This window comes from Carettochelys insculpta, chromosome 1 (genome assembly GCF_033958435.1).
Source record: "Carettochelys insculpta isolate YL-2023 chromosome 1, ASM3395843v1, whole genome shotgun sequence".
NCBI lineage: Eukaryota > Metazoa > Chordata > Testudines > Carettochelyidae > Carettochelys > Carettochelys insculpta.
Window position 1 is genome coordinate 254058976 of NC_134137.1, and position 13190 is coordinate 254072165.

At 42.6% G+C, this 13190-nt stretch overlaps 1 protein-coding gene across 2 annotated transcripts in view; it reads right to left on the minus strand.

Moving 5' to 3' along the window:
• The window catches only part of BCAT1 (branched chain amino acid transaminase 1), a 113239-nt gene that overhangs the window by 46680 nt on the left and 53369 nt on the right, over positions 1 to 13190 (minus strand). The window contains exons 3-6 of one of the 2 annotated variants that reach the window (XM_075004852.1): positions 6716 to 6916; positions 5560 to 5616; positions 3696 to 3806; positions 2046 to 2165 (exon numbers count right to left, since the gene is read on the minus strand). In XM_075004852.1, coding sequence (XP_074860953.1) covers positions 2046 to 2165; positions 3696 to 3806; positions 5560 to 5616; positions 6716 to 6916 — 489 coding nt within the window. The remainder of the gene's footprint in view (positions 1 to 2045; positions 2166 to 3695; positions 3807 to 5559; positions 5617 to 6715; positions 6917 to 13190) is intronic. The other variant, XM_075004861.1, reaches the window with a different exon arrangement.

Below are 13190 nucleotides of genomic sequence, written 5' to 3' on the forward strand. Positions count from 1 at the left end.
AGGCGCTGCGCCAACAACCACTGGCTCCAGCTATGCAGCAGCATCCAGACCTGTGCTGACGTTGGTAATCTCAGAGGAATGTACGAGGGTATGAAGAAGGCATTAGGACCCACCCAGAACAAGATGGCACCTCTGAAATCCAAATCTGGTGAAGTCATCGCTGACAAAGCCAAACAGATGGAGCACTGGGTTAAGCACTACTCCGAGCTGTACTCATGCGAGAACGTTGTGGTTGATGCAGCCCTTGATGCCATCGAGCTCCTACCAGTAATGGACGAACTGGATCAGGAACCGACTGTGGATGAACTGAAGAGAGCCATCGACAGCATTGCAGCAGGAAAGGCCCCTGGCCAGGACGGTATACCACCAGAGGTAGTCAAGTGTGCCGTGGACACACTCCTGGAACCCCTACATGAGCTACTGTGCCTGTGCTGGACAGTACAGCACTGATGGCTTTATAACACAGAGATCAAAAAAAAATTGAAATAAAAACTGACAAATCAGATGCATAGGACTGAAAGAGGAGGTGGGGGGCAAAGGGTGAGGAGGAGCTGAGTGAAATATGCCGTCTCCTGCCTGAGATCCCTACAAATACTGTCTTTGTACTGCTTGCGGTAATTGCTATCTCCATTAAGGTCAAGCCTCAACATATTGAATTTGAGCATAAACTGCAGTTCACACATTTCCCTTTGTAATCTGCCGTTAGTCTCTTTGTTGTAAAACACATGTTTTTAACAGTATGGTCCACTCGACTGAAATGCTCTCTGACAGGTTTATGTGTATTCAGATTGTCTAATACACATAGATATTTGGAATCTTAATGCACATAAGCCTGTCAGTGATCATTTCAATGGAGTGCATTGTTTATCCATTTTAGTTTATCCATACTGTTCAAGACCTATCAAAACAAAAAGGCAGTCCAGTAGCACTTTAAAGACTAACAAAATGATTTATTAGGTGATAAGCTTTCGTGGGACAGACCCACTTCTTCAGACCATAGCCATACCAGAACAGACTCAATATTTAAGGCACAGAGAACCAAGAATAGTAATCAAGGTTGACAAATCAGAAAAATTATTATCAAGGTGAGCAAATCAGAGAGCAAAGGGGCAGAATGGGGCAGGGGGAATCAAGAATTAGGTAAAACAAAGAGTGTAAAAGAGCCCCTATAATGAGCTAGAAAATTGCCATCCCAGTTCAAACGACATGTTAATGTGTCGAATTTGAATATAAAAGAGAGTTCAGCAGCCTCTCTTTCCAAACGGCTGTGAAAATTCCTTTTCAGTAAAACACAGACTTTCAGGTCATTAACAGAATGGCCCACTCCATTCAAGTGCTGGTTGACAGGTTTGTGAATCAGGAGCGTTTTTATGTCTGTTTCATGCCCATTAATTCTTTGTCTAAGAGAGTTTGAAGTCTACCCAATATACAAAGCATGTGGGCATTTTTGGCAGATGATGGCATATATGATGTTAGCTGAGGAACATGAGAATGTGCCCTCTTTGCCCCCCTCCTCCTCCGGCTGCTATCTTCAGTCCTAAGCATCTGATTTGTCAGTTTTTATTTCAATTTTTTTTCTTTTTGGGTCTCTGTGTTATAAAGCTGTCAGTACCGTACTGCATATCTCCATATCTGAAGAAGTGGGTCTGCCCCATGAAAGCTCATCACCTAACACATTATTTTGTTAGTCTTTAAGGTGCTACATGACTGGTTGTTTGTTTTGGTTAGAATACAGACTAACACTCTGTGATTAGTAAGTATTCAGGGGTATGATAATGGAGGTTAGCATATGGGTAGAATTCTTGGAATGATTAGTATGCATACAAACACAAAAAAGGTACATGCAAATACCAGAAAGACAGAGATTATATTGTGGCATCTAAGTGCCAAAATATGGTTCCCACTCAAGCTGCAGAAAAAGAATTGAATATTTTAGTCTCTTTGTCATGACCTATTACACTGTATGTATTTCCACGAGCTAAGTTAAGAACAAAGCAATAAATGTATATGTATAAAAGCTCAGAAGAAAAAAGTTTTTTCCACACCTCTGTTCCAATTAAAGTTGGGCGAATATACAGGCTTGCAGATGTAGATTGTGGGACCCAGTCCTTTTCCACTTCCACAAGCTTCCGGATACACTCTAATAGCTCATCCTTGTCAAAACACTGAAACAAAGAAACAGTTTTATGAAAAATATTCGACTGGGACCTTTAAATCATGAAAAAGGACATGCTTTCAGGCTACAAAAGTCTACTTGATTCTAAAACAACCAAGGGAACGGGCCAAGAGACAAATTGTCAAATTCCTTATTGTTATTGTGAAATGTACTTCACAAACATAAATAATGAAAGAGTGGGATTACCCATCTTCAATGCTGTTTTACAAAGCACACTGTTAAAAACTCAATATGGCTGGTTAAATGCAAAAGCAGCTTCCCCTCCCTTGGTGTTCACACCACCAGATCAGCTGCTGGTAGTAAGCCTCACCCTTGCTGACTGAGCTAACCTTGTTATCCCCACCCTTGTTCTGGCTTATTTATACCTGGCCCTGCAGATTTCCAAGACCAGCATCTGATGATGTGAGTCTGTGCTCACAAAAGCTCATGCTCAAAACTTTTCTGTTAGTCTATAAGGTGCCACAGGGCCCTTTGTTGCTGTTACAGATCCAGATTAACATGGCTACCCCTCCGATACTTCAGGAAACTAGACTACTCTGTGCCACAGGCAAAAAAAGGAGACACTGAGGTGCTCCAATGCCTAAGGCCCATCAGTGGCTGAATACTGATTAAGTGATCTTACACCAGAATTTAAGGTCTCTGAATGTTGTAGATAATTATGAACATTTCACTGAAGAATTTTTACACACAGTATCCCCACAGTAAGCATGGGAGAAAACACACAGACCAGGGTGTACCTATTAGGAGTACCTACTTTGCCCTGCTAAAGTTCATTAGCATGCTGACAAACTTGGAGTAACAAGAGGTTATAGGACTTGACTAATGTCACAAATCAAGTCAGCAGAAAGAAAAAAAAACGTGCTGACCCTGGAGATTTAGCCTCTGCCAATACTAGGTTAAATTCTACTTGTGCAGGCCCATGGCCTTGCATAACTGTAAGACTGAGTACAGCCTGGCCCTCTGTACATGAATGTTTACAAGGCTGAGTATATTATATGCCTTCAGCTTCTGAAGGATTACTTCAGCCCTACACTTTAACTTCCATCAGTGGGGAAGGGCAGCAAGGACAGCTGAAGAAAAGGAACCTCCATCTTTGTGCCTGTGATCTAGCAAAAGGGTTCTCAACTTTTTTTCGCTGGCTCTCTCTTTGAAAAAAGTTCAGCTGTGATGACCTTCCTCCATACCATGCTACCCTTTCTTCTGTGCTGATTCTGGCCGGGACGGTTCTCTGCCACCCCACTCTGAAGGAGGCACAGAAGCACGGGTGGCAATACTGTGTGTGACCTCTGTTCCACAATAGCTTTGTGACCCTCTTTACTGCCAGGACCCCCAGTCTGAGAAAGGCTGATCTAACAGAAGAGTTTGTCTCACGATCTCCCTAGAAATCATGCCAGGACTCCTAACAAGTTTTAAACAGAAGCACACAGCTTGCTTTCTTTGTCATCAGCGAGGGCTTACGGCCTCACACCCCAAAATTAAAAATACTTTCCTAACCCGAAGAAAGGATTCAGTTACATACTGGCAGTGTTGCTCGTGCTGCTGACCGCAGCATCCGATCCATGTTGAGCATTGGACGGAACAAGCGTATTTTGCCATCCACTCCTCGATAAGCCTTCATCCCTTCAAACAGCTACCAACCCAAAAGGAGAAAGGAACAAAATGAGAATTGTGCTGTTTATCCCCGACCACCAATACCAAAACGAAACATGCCCTTTGTAAGTAACAGAGCTTAGCACTTCCATAAACACATCTTCCAAGTACTGTACAAATTCTAACTAATTCATCTTTTTCGCACCCCATGAGGCAAATGAGTATTACTACTCCCATATGACTACAGATTTGTATGGCTGTCTACAGAACAAATACATCTGTCCCAGGGGACTTGGTTCTAATGTAATTCTCCTGATCTGGTTACAACAGTTAAAATTTGTAGTATGGTTGAGACTCGTTCACACCCTCATACCCTGATAAATGCCTCATTCTAATCCCAAACAGAATCTTCCCTTATGGAAAAGTCCTATAGAATTTAATAAGTGCTTATGCATTTTCTTCAGGGTCCCACCCAATGTGCAGCTATGCTGAATGAAAACTAAGGGAGCCAGTTGCAGTCCCATGACCCTGTTATCAGCTGGCCCTGGCAGTAGTTGGAACAATGGAGGCTTGCTCCATCTGTCTCTCAACAAACCCCTATGTTGGGGAAGGGGTAGAATGGATGTGGGGGGCAGGTGGCATGGAAGTCAGCTCCCTCAGTTTATACCAGCAGAATTCAAGCAGTTGTATGACCAGAATCCAGCTGCTTTGAACCATGAGAGCAGACTGGAAAATATAGCCCATTGTTTTTTGGACAAGCCTACAGAATGTACTCAAAAACTATATCCCCATGACCAAACAGTTCTAAAAACATACAGAAACAATATAATTCTTCAAATTCTGTTAGTTTTTTAGAGTAATTTTTCTAGCACAAAAAGAGTTTCAATATTAAATTTCCTAGCACTTTTCCGTAAGGGTTAGTAGAGGATTATAAATCATGTTACTGCAGCTTCCAGGACACAGTGAGGTGTTATCCACACCACACATTTTAATTGTGTTGTTGCTGGGTTGCAGGACAACCCTGCTGTAATATAAAGAAAATGATTTTGCCTAAGACACACATGTTAAGTGGCAGATTCATAATTAGAACTCAGAGCTTCTTGCTTCTCAACACTGTTCTCAGTGCTGTTGACCATGCCAGTTCCCACTTTATTAAAACTTCTTGCACAAAAATTTACAAGGAAACCATCTCACAACAAAAAGTGACACTGTAGCCAGAGAACAAAGTACACCTTAAATAAGTCATGGCATAGCTGATTATCTAGGAACTTTAATCAGATTTTGTACTGGCCTAGCAATCAGTTAATATAAATGTTCTTATTGTGTCAATTGTTACAAAAATGCTGTTTTCCCCAATATGCATTTACAGAAAATTTTAGGAGAGGAGGAGGAGGCTGGAATCTTACGTTAGTCTAAGATATGATGAATGGTTTGAGAGAAGCAAGAATTTTATCGTTATTGTAACATGAAGCTTGCTCAAGCCTTTAAATCCTTCTCACCATGGACAGATGCTTGTAACTTTTCAGAGCGAAGAAAACTTTTTCACTTGTTCACGAGAGAGTGCCTCTAGTGCATTCTGGGGATGCCCAGCTCTAATAAAAGCAACTGCTGTAGCTGCTTGCTGGTTTCTTACAATTTGTATCTACAAACTGTAGCAGTGCTGCACGTATGTGCATATGATATCATTTGGCATCTGCAAATCACAGGAGCTGGGCCGCGTATGTCACAGTGTATCATGGAGGGCAAGAAGAGGGGAAGGGGAATGCCAACTTCATCATTTTTATTATACCCACTGTGTATTCATTGAGCCACAGCATTGGCACCAGATTCTCCTCTGTCTGTCCTCTTGGCTAGAGGAAACGTGATGCAACAAAAGTAAAAACAAAACAAAACAAAAAGAATAAAAAATGGAAAAAAATAAGAGCATATTCATATTAGCAATGATTTCAGACTGGGCCAGAGGCCTAGCTCTAAAGCAATATGATACTATGAGTGAAACATGAATTTGGGATCCCAGCGTGGTTTCTTGCTCCCTGGGTAGATCTAGAGTCATCTCTAGCCCTCCTTAGCCCCAGGGACCTGTAACTGTAATGCAGATCCTCAAAGGTTAGTTGACTGAATGGATAAAAAGGGGATGGGCCAGAGCCTTGGAGCTCAGACAAGTCTCCCAGGCAAAAAAAAGAAAATGCCACTAGCCTGTTTCTCTTCTCTTTTAACTCTTTTACACCAGGGTAACTCCACTGAATTCAGTGGAGTCGCTCCTGATTTATGCTGAAGTGGAAGGAGAAATCAGGCCATTGTTCTCACCGTATGGTCCTAGGTAGGTCAATGTGCCCAAACTGACGCCCTAATGCAGATGGGAGTTTAGTGCAAGCCACTCCAATGGCACAGAAAAGGCAGCTTTGGATGCTAACGGCTAAGCCGTTTTGAAAACGATTAACCACGCTGGCTTCCGGCTGTTAACATTTCACTTCCTTATGGGCACTCCTTGTTACTAGTTGGTCTCTGCTCTAATATATTTACTTTTCATCCTATCAGATCACCTGAGAACAAGTCAAAAAGTGAGAATTACAAAACAAGAATGTGCTGAGTGTGTCCTGCAATCCAAGTTATGCATCTTTAGTGCGCTCTGCAGACTCAGTATGCATGCTCAGTCCCCAAATTAATACCAGCTGCTTTCCTAGTCTCATACAGACCATTTCAGTGTCACCCTAGAGTACGTAGCAGGATGAGCAAGAAACAGTGAACCAGATTTTGCTCTCAATTAATCAAATGTAAATCAACTAACTTCACCAAAGCCAGTGGAGTTACTCTCGAGTGACACCGGTGTTAACTCAGCACATCAGGTCAGTACTAATTAATTAACTATGGTACTTAAAACATATTAAGATATGGTAGTGTCAAAAGCTAGTAAAGAAAAGGTAACTTTCTAATCCATTTGATACTCACTTCCACAGCATACTGGAGACAGGATGAGGCTGGATGCAATGAAAGATTCTCAAGAGGCTTAATGTGAGGTTTCTCCCATCCTGAAGCCGAAGACCATTCGATTGTCAGCATGTTGTCTGTGAAAACCGTTCCAAACACCAAACCAGTGGGGTCTGGTTTTTCCTTTAAAGTAGTAGAGGGGGTAATAATTAAGTCTGCAGCCTGGAAGAAACATAAAACAAAGCTGCATAAGTATTTAAACATAAAATACGTCAAAAGTGGACTGTTAACGCATCAATCACCACAGAACTTATAAATAGGCAAGGGAGAATTCAGTGTTGCGTTTTACAATTTTGACAGCCATGGATGTTGAATTTTAAGCATGTTTTCTATTTTTATCTATTCACATGTTAACAATTGTAGGAGATTATGGGAGCAGGGGAGTCTGACTAATTAGTGAATGGGAGAAACTGAAATTTAAAACCTTCTTGCAAGGTCATGTCTTCAGGATACAAATACTTCTTCGTATAAGGGAAGTTATGATTCAACAAAGGTAAGTAGCATGCATATCTGCTCCTGCATTATAGTGGAGGGAGGGAGATAGCAGAGAGGCTCAGAGAGGCTGCTACTCCTCTTGCATACACAGATGAACAGGAGTGGCTGGAGCAGAGCCTTGGCTCCACTCATCGCCTAACATGCTAGCCCGCACAGCTCAGCTGGCTCAGAGGGGCAAGTAATTTGAAAGGATTGTCATGCTGAGTCATACTGCCTTCCCTGAGGTGGCACATGTATGCACTGCTCTCTACTCATAGTTCCAAGTAACGTGTCACAGTTTTATTTGTACTTAAAAATACTGTGCAATTAACACCTAGGAGCAATAAGGCAATAAGTTTCAGCACCAGCCATTGTGGATTCTGCAGAGGATGTGGCCTTTCAGACTCAAAAATACATATTTTCCAAAACAAAAAAGCAGTCAAGTAGCACTTTAAAGAATAACAAAATAATTTATTAGGTGAGCTTTCGTGGGACAGACCCACTTCTTCAGACCATAGCCAGACCAGTACAGACTCAATATTTAAGGCACAGAGAACGAAAACCAGTAATCAAAGCTGACAAATCAGAAAAAAATTATCAAGGTGAGCAAATCAGAGAGCAGAGGGGGGCGGGGGAGAGTCAAGAATTAGATTAAGCCAAGTATGCCAAAGAGCCCCTATAATGTCCCAGAAAATTTGCATCCCGGTTCAAGCCACGTGTTAATGTGTCGAATTTGAACATGAAAGAGAGTTGAGCAGCTTCTCTTTGTAAAGCAGACTGAAAATTCTTCTTCAATAAGACGCAATCTCTTAAGTCATTAACAGAATGGCCCACTACATTAAAATGTAGACTAACTGGTTTGTGGATCAGGAATGTTTTGAGCCCATTAACTCTTTGCCTGAGAGAGAGTTGGAAGTCTGTCCAATATACAAAGCATCTGGGCATCGTTGGCACATGATGGCATATATGATGTGAGTTGAGGAGCACAAGAATGTGCCCGTGATTCTGGTTAGGTTATTCACAGCATGGCTCCCTCTCTGTTCATATTTTCCAAAGCAAGAGGAATTTGGTCTTAGTATTTGGAAAAAGTCTCCCTTTAAACAACCTTGATCTTCAGGACACCTTTAGTAAACAATGGCCTATTTTTGTTCTTTTTTTTTTTTGCATAATGTATTAGATATAAATTAAATGGTGAGCCAAAGTACAGGTTGTTTTTCTCAACCATTGTAAGGCTTATCTAAGCATACAGTGCATTAGTTTGACTGTACTAACATAACAGGAATTACAGTTCTTATCTCTTTTGTAGGAACTTTTAGCCTGCTAACAGTGAGCTTTCTAAAGGCAATAGCTCTGCCTAATCATTTCATGAAACCCAAAAAAACTGAAAACCTAAAGATATCACCAAAAGCTGTACATCAAAATAAAAGCCATTTTGTAACCTGAACATTTACAACTAGCTATGCAATTATTAATATAGTCCCTAATGCAGTAAAACATTTATTCATGACTTTAACCGAAGCCAAGTAGAGCTTGAGGTAAAACCTAAAGTGACACACATGTAAAGCAAGTGCACCTGAAGTGAGGTGTGTGCTGACTGCACACCACACTGACTGTGAGAACCGCGTGCTGCCTCTGCACTCAGTCGAAGGGCTGCTATGGTTCAACAGGCACCTCCCACAAATGCTAAGTATGCCCATGCAGTTAGCAAAACTACCCTAAGCCAGGAGACCTTCTGAGTTACGACAATCTTGTAACCCCCTGAGCTGAAGCAGGGCCACTCACGTGGCCCACTCCCTAACCTAGGTTGTCCATTGCTGCTGTGGAAGGAATTGTGAGGTTGGTCCTGACAGGAAGCAAAGACAGAGCTTCTCAGGGCACAGAGAATTCTGGAGGGGTAAACGCCTGCTCTTATTTGTTTCTATTGTGTTCACGGAAACAGGCCACTGCAGAATTTTTGTAACTAAACTTGATAACACTAAGATACATCATTACAGTGATTCCACAGCCTAAAGCGAACAATCCTGCAAGGCCCAAATATTGAAAAATTCCTCAGGTCAAAGGGTCAAAAATAATTAAAGAAGCAAACCAAAGGCAGATTTAGTGGCCTTCATAATTTCTGATGTGAAACCTTATAAGGGTCCAAAGAATAAATTCAAATATATATAGGTTGACCACTACTGTAATCTGTCCCCTCCTTAGGCATCTTCCCCCTATTCCCTCTTCATCTGTTAATTTCTCTCTCTCTCTCTCTCTCTCTGTCTACACTCCAAAAATAACTTCAAAGTTGCTTAGTTTGAAGTAACAGACTTTGAAGTTGAGTGTCTACACACACCCTACTTTGAAGTTAAACTTTGAAGTAGGGCACTACTCCTTTCCTGGGAATGGAGTAAGGACTTCCAAGTTGGGCTCCCTACTTCGAAGTTAGCTTCCAAGTAAGGGAAAACGTGTGACGACTCCCTGCTGGCTACTTCGATGTAATGCTTAACTTTGAAGTTAATTCCTGGTGTAGACACACCCTCTCTCTCTCTCTTCCTTTTTCCTCTATTTTTTTCTGTGGTTGACACCAAACTACTACGATGATACCTCAATACCACACTGATTGGATTCAAACACACACAATAACATCTGTGAAAGATGTCAGGTTGACAACATTGCAAGCTGAAGTCTCGTGCCTTTTCTGTGGACTAACAGAACACATGCAAGTGCAGAGAAAATATCCCCACAACCTTCAATGTGCCCTGACCCTGAAATGGAGAGACCAGCATTAGGGACGGGAAAAAGCAAGCTTCAGTGAGCAATCTTGACCTCACTATTCATACTGACAACATGGGTGGCACTTACAACTGTGTCATGTGTTAATTAATGCTCTTGTGCATTTCTCAACAATGCTGCCTGCCAAATCCACCGAAGTGGGACATTGCTGAGAAAGTCACGCAAGCGGTAAATTAAGTTATTTTTTACTACTTGTGTTGTGGTAATATCCCAAAAGCCTAGATAAGGGCAACATGATGTGTAAACACTGGCATGGAACTGGATACGTTGGGGTCTAGCCTCATTGGATCTGGGTATCTCCCATGAAGTTGAGTCCAGCACTGGGAGAATACAGTCTAAAAAGTCTTGACTCAGGTTACATCTACACTAACCACAAAATGGCCGCAATGGTGGCCAACCTTCCCAGGTTCAATTAAGCACGCCTAGTGGGGCTGCACTAAATCAAATGATCAGGGCTCCACTGTCGACCCTGGTACACCTTGCAGCTGTGAGCTGTAAGGGAAGAAGACATGAGAGTTTCTCCCATCGACCTCCCACTGCAGGAACAGCAGGAGAACGCGATTTAGGATCTGTTGACTACAGCTGCGTAATTCATGTAGCTGGAGTTGCGTGTCTTGGATCAATTTTTCCCATACTGTAGACCTGACCTCACAGTTCTATCCTCTAATCACTGTTTACAGATTTGCCCATTACTTTGGGGTACACTTATTTATTAGGATCACTCTTCTGGGGAAAGGGGGTTACTCTTTCAGTAATTTTATCAATATACTGCATTTGTCATTTATGTTCTCATATTAGCTCTACTTTTCCTTCTGCAAATTGCCTCCCAATGGAACTATCCTGTAGATCTAGGCTGCCCAAGACTGGCTTCTTTCTGCACTAGAACCACATAAACCGGCTCACCCACTTTTACAGGGCATGTCTGAGAGAACCGGGCTAGTCACCACTTTCAAGCTATCACCCTCATATGCCCTTGGACTCAAGAGACTGGGTCAAACAGCACTGCCAAGCTGTCATGCCCAGGTTCAGCACAGCCCTACCTCGCCTTTTACATCACAACTCTTCAGCTGGTAACCACTTGATGAGCAAACCCCACAGGATTTTTGGGTGCTGCAGGGAGCTTTAGCTTAGATACAAAGAGCATTGCTGCAGAGCAAATTGGGAATCCAGAAACACCCCTGAGGGAGAAAGAGGGAGCAAGCAGCTTACCCATGAACCTTATCTATTTCAAAGTAGTAACCATACGAGTGAAGCCAAACAAATAAAGCAGTTATAATAGTAAATCCAACAACTTTGATTACAAAAGTCAGGTTTAGAACACTACAACTGATCACAATGTCAGGGTTACAAGGTTATACATAGAGGGAAAGACAGCTGGAGCTCATCACTCTGTGAAGCTTGAATCAGAGTTCCCAGGCATGGTAGTGATAGTCCAGGTTTGAGTTTTGGAGACAGGCAAAGCAGAGCCCCCCAGCACGATCAGTCAGAACACAATGAAGTCCCAATGGAACTAGTGCTGATGTCTGATCCAGGCATCAGAACATTTTACTTGCGCGCGGGGGGGGGGGGGGGCAGGGGCTTCTGCAGGGAAAGAAGAATGATTCAAGGGAGAACAATAGATTTGTTTATGAGTAAACTGATGATTTAAAGAAGTATATCAAAGTTCTTTGTTCAGGCTAGACAACAGAAACCAGATCATTCCTGGTGATGGGCGGCTTTCTTTCAAGGGCAGGCCTAATGCAATTAGGCCACTTCAAAGTATTTTGGGTAGCAATAGAGGACTCATTACTACTGATTAATGTGCTGGGTGGTTGCAGACATGGGTTCATCAGCAGCTGGAGCTTCCCTGATTGGCTGGTCCCAGAGTTCAGTGTGGTTCCTGCCTTGGAATCCCTGTTCCACAGTCCTTGAGCAAATGAGACTAAAGGGAGCTTCCTTAATTCTGTTACCCTGCAGGGTGTAGGTGCACTTTCATTGCTTTTTGTAAGTCTATTTTCTGACCAGCTTCCATTCAATCAGAGGCTAAGGAGGAGGAAGAGAGGAGAGAAGGTCTTTTGTCAGGCTGGCTGTTGAGATCCCAAGCTCCTCCACGGCTGAGTCTGTCACAGGGGGTTTGGAGAGTGTTGAGTACAATAAGGTTCCAATCTCAATGGAGGCCTCTAGAACAATGCAAATATTAAGCACATATGAAGTATGGCCAATCAAAAGACATTTGTCTGGTGTGACTCAGTAAATACTTCAAAACTCATTACCAGCTTGGGTTCAATGGGAAACTAACAGTAACACATTTTCAAATGTCACAAAGCCTGCCTTATCTCTTCGAATTCATTCCCATTGTAATTTAGAGTGAAGCCTGAGGCTGGAGGACTGAGCTGTGAGACATCCAGGCTGAAGTCAGGAGAAAATGCAGAGCTCTTGAAAAAGGAAAATCAAAACAAAAAGCAGTCAAGGAGCACTTTAAAGACTAGCAAAATAATTTATTAGGTGAGCTTTTGTGGGACAGACCCACTTCTTCAGACCCACGAAAGCTCACCTAATAAATTATTTTGCTAATTTTTAAAGTGCTACTTGACTGCTTTTTGTTTTGATAGTATATAGACTAGCACAGCTCCCTCTCTGTCACTATGAAAAAGGAAAGTGCCTCTGAAGTCATGCAGAAAAAAACCTGCAACAACCTGAGCTGCTCTGCACAGCATAGCTTGCAGACAGGATTTCTGAATGTGCACAAGCGCATACACCGGGTGCTGCTGCTTGCTCTGTTTTGTATGACAGGATAGGAATCGGTAGAACACACTGTGGGTATAATAATAAATAAAATATATGAAAGAGCAGAGGGGACATAAGCCTATGAAGTCAAAAGGAGAGCAGTTGGAGAAGAAGGGAGTGACAGTCAGTGTTCCCTATAAGCTGGGTGCTTAGGTCTGGGTCAGCTGGTTAGCAGGGGGCATACAGCCCCCCCCAGTGGTCAGCATGTTCTTCTGTTGGTGGTACACATCTGCACATACCTTGGTGCATGAGACAGAATTTATTCAGCCCCTCGATGGGAAAAAAAAGAGAGAGAACACTGGTGGCAGCTCTTGGGCTCACTTGCCTCTTAAGACTCCATGATCCCGGGGAAACGCCACAGCAACCAAGCTATGCTTGGAGGTGGGGTCGGAGTGGTGGGCAGGGCTCAAGGAGGAAGAAAGAA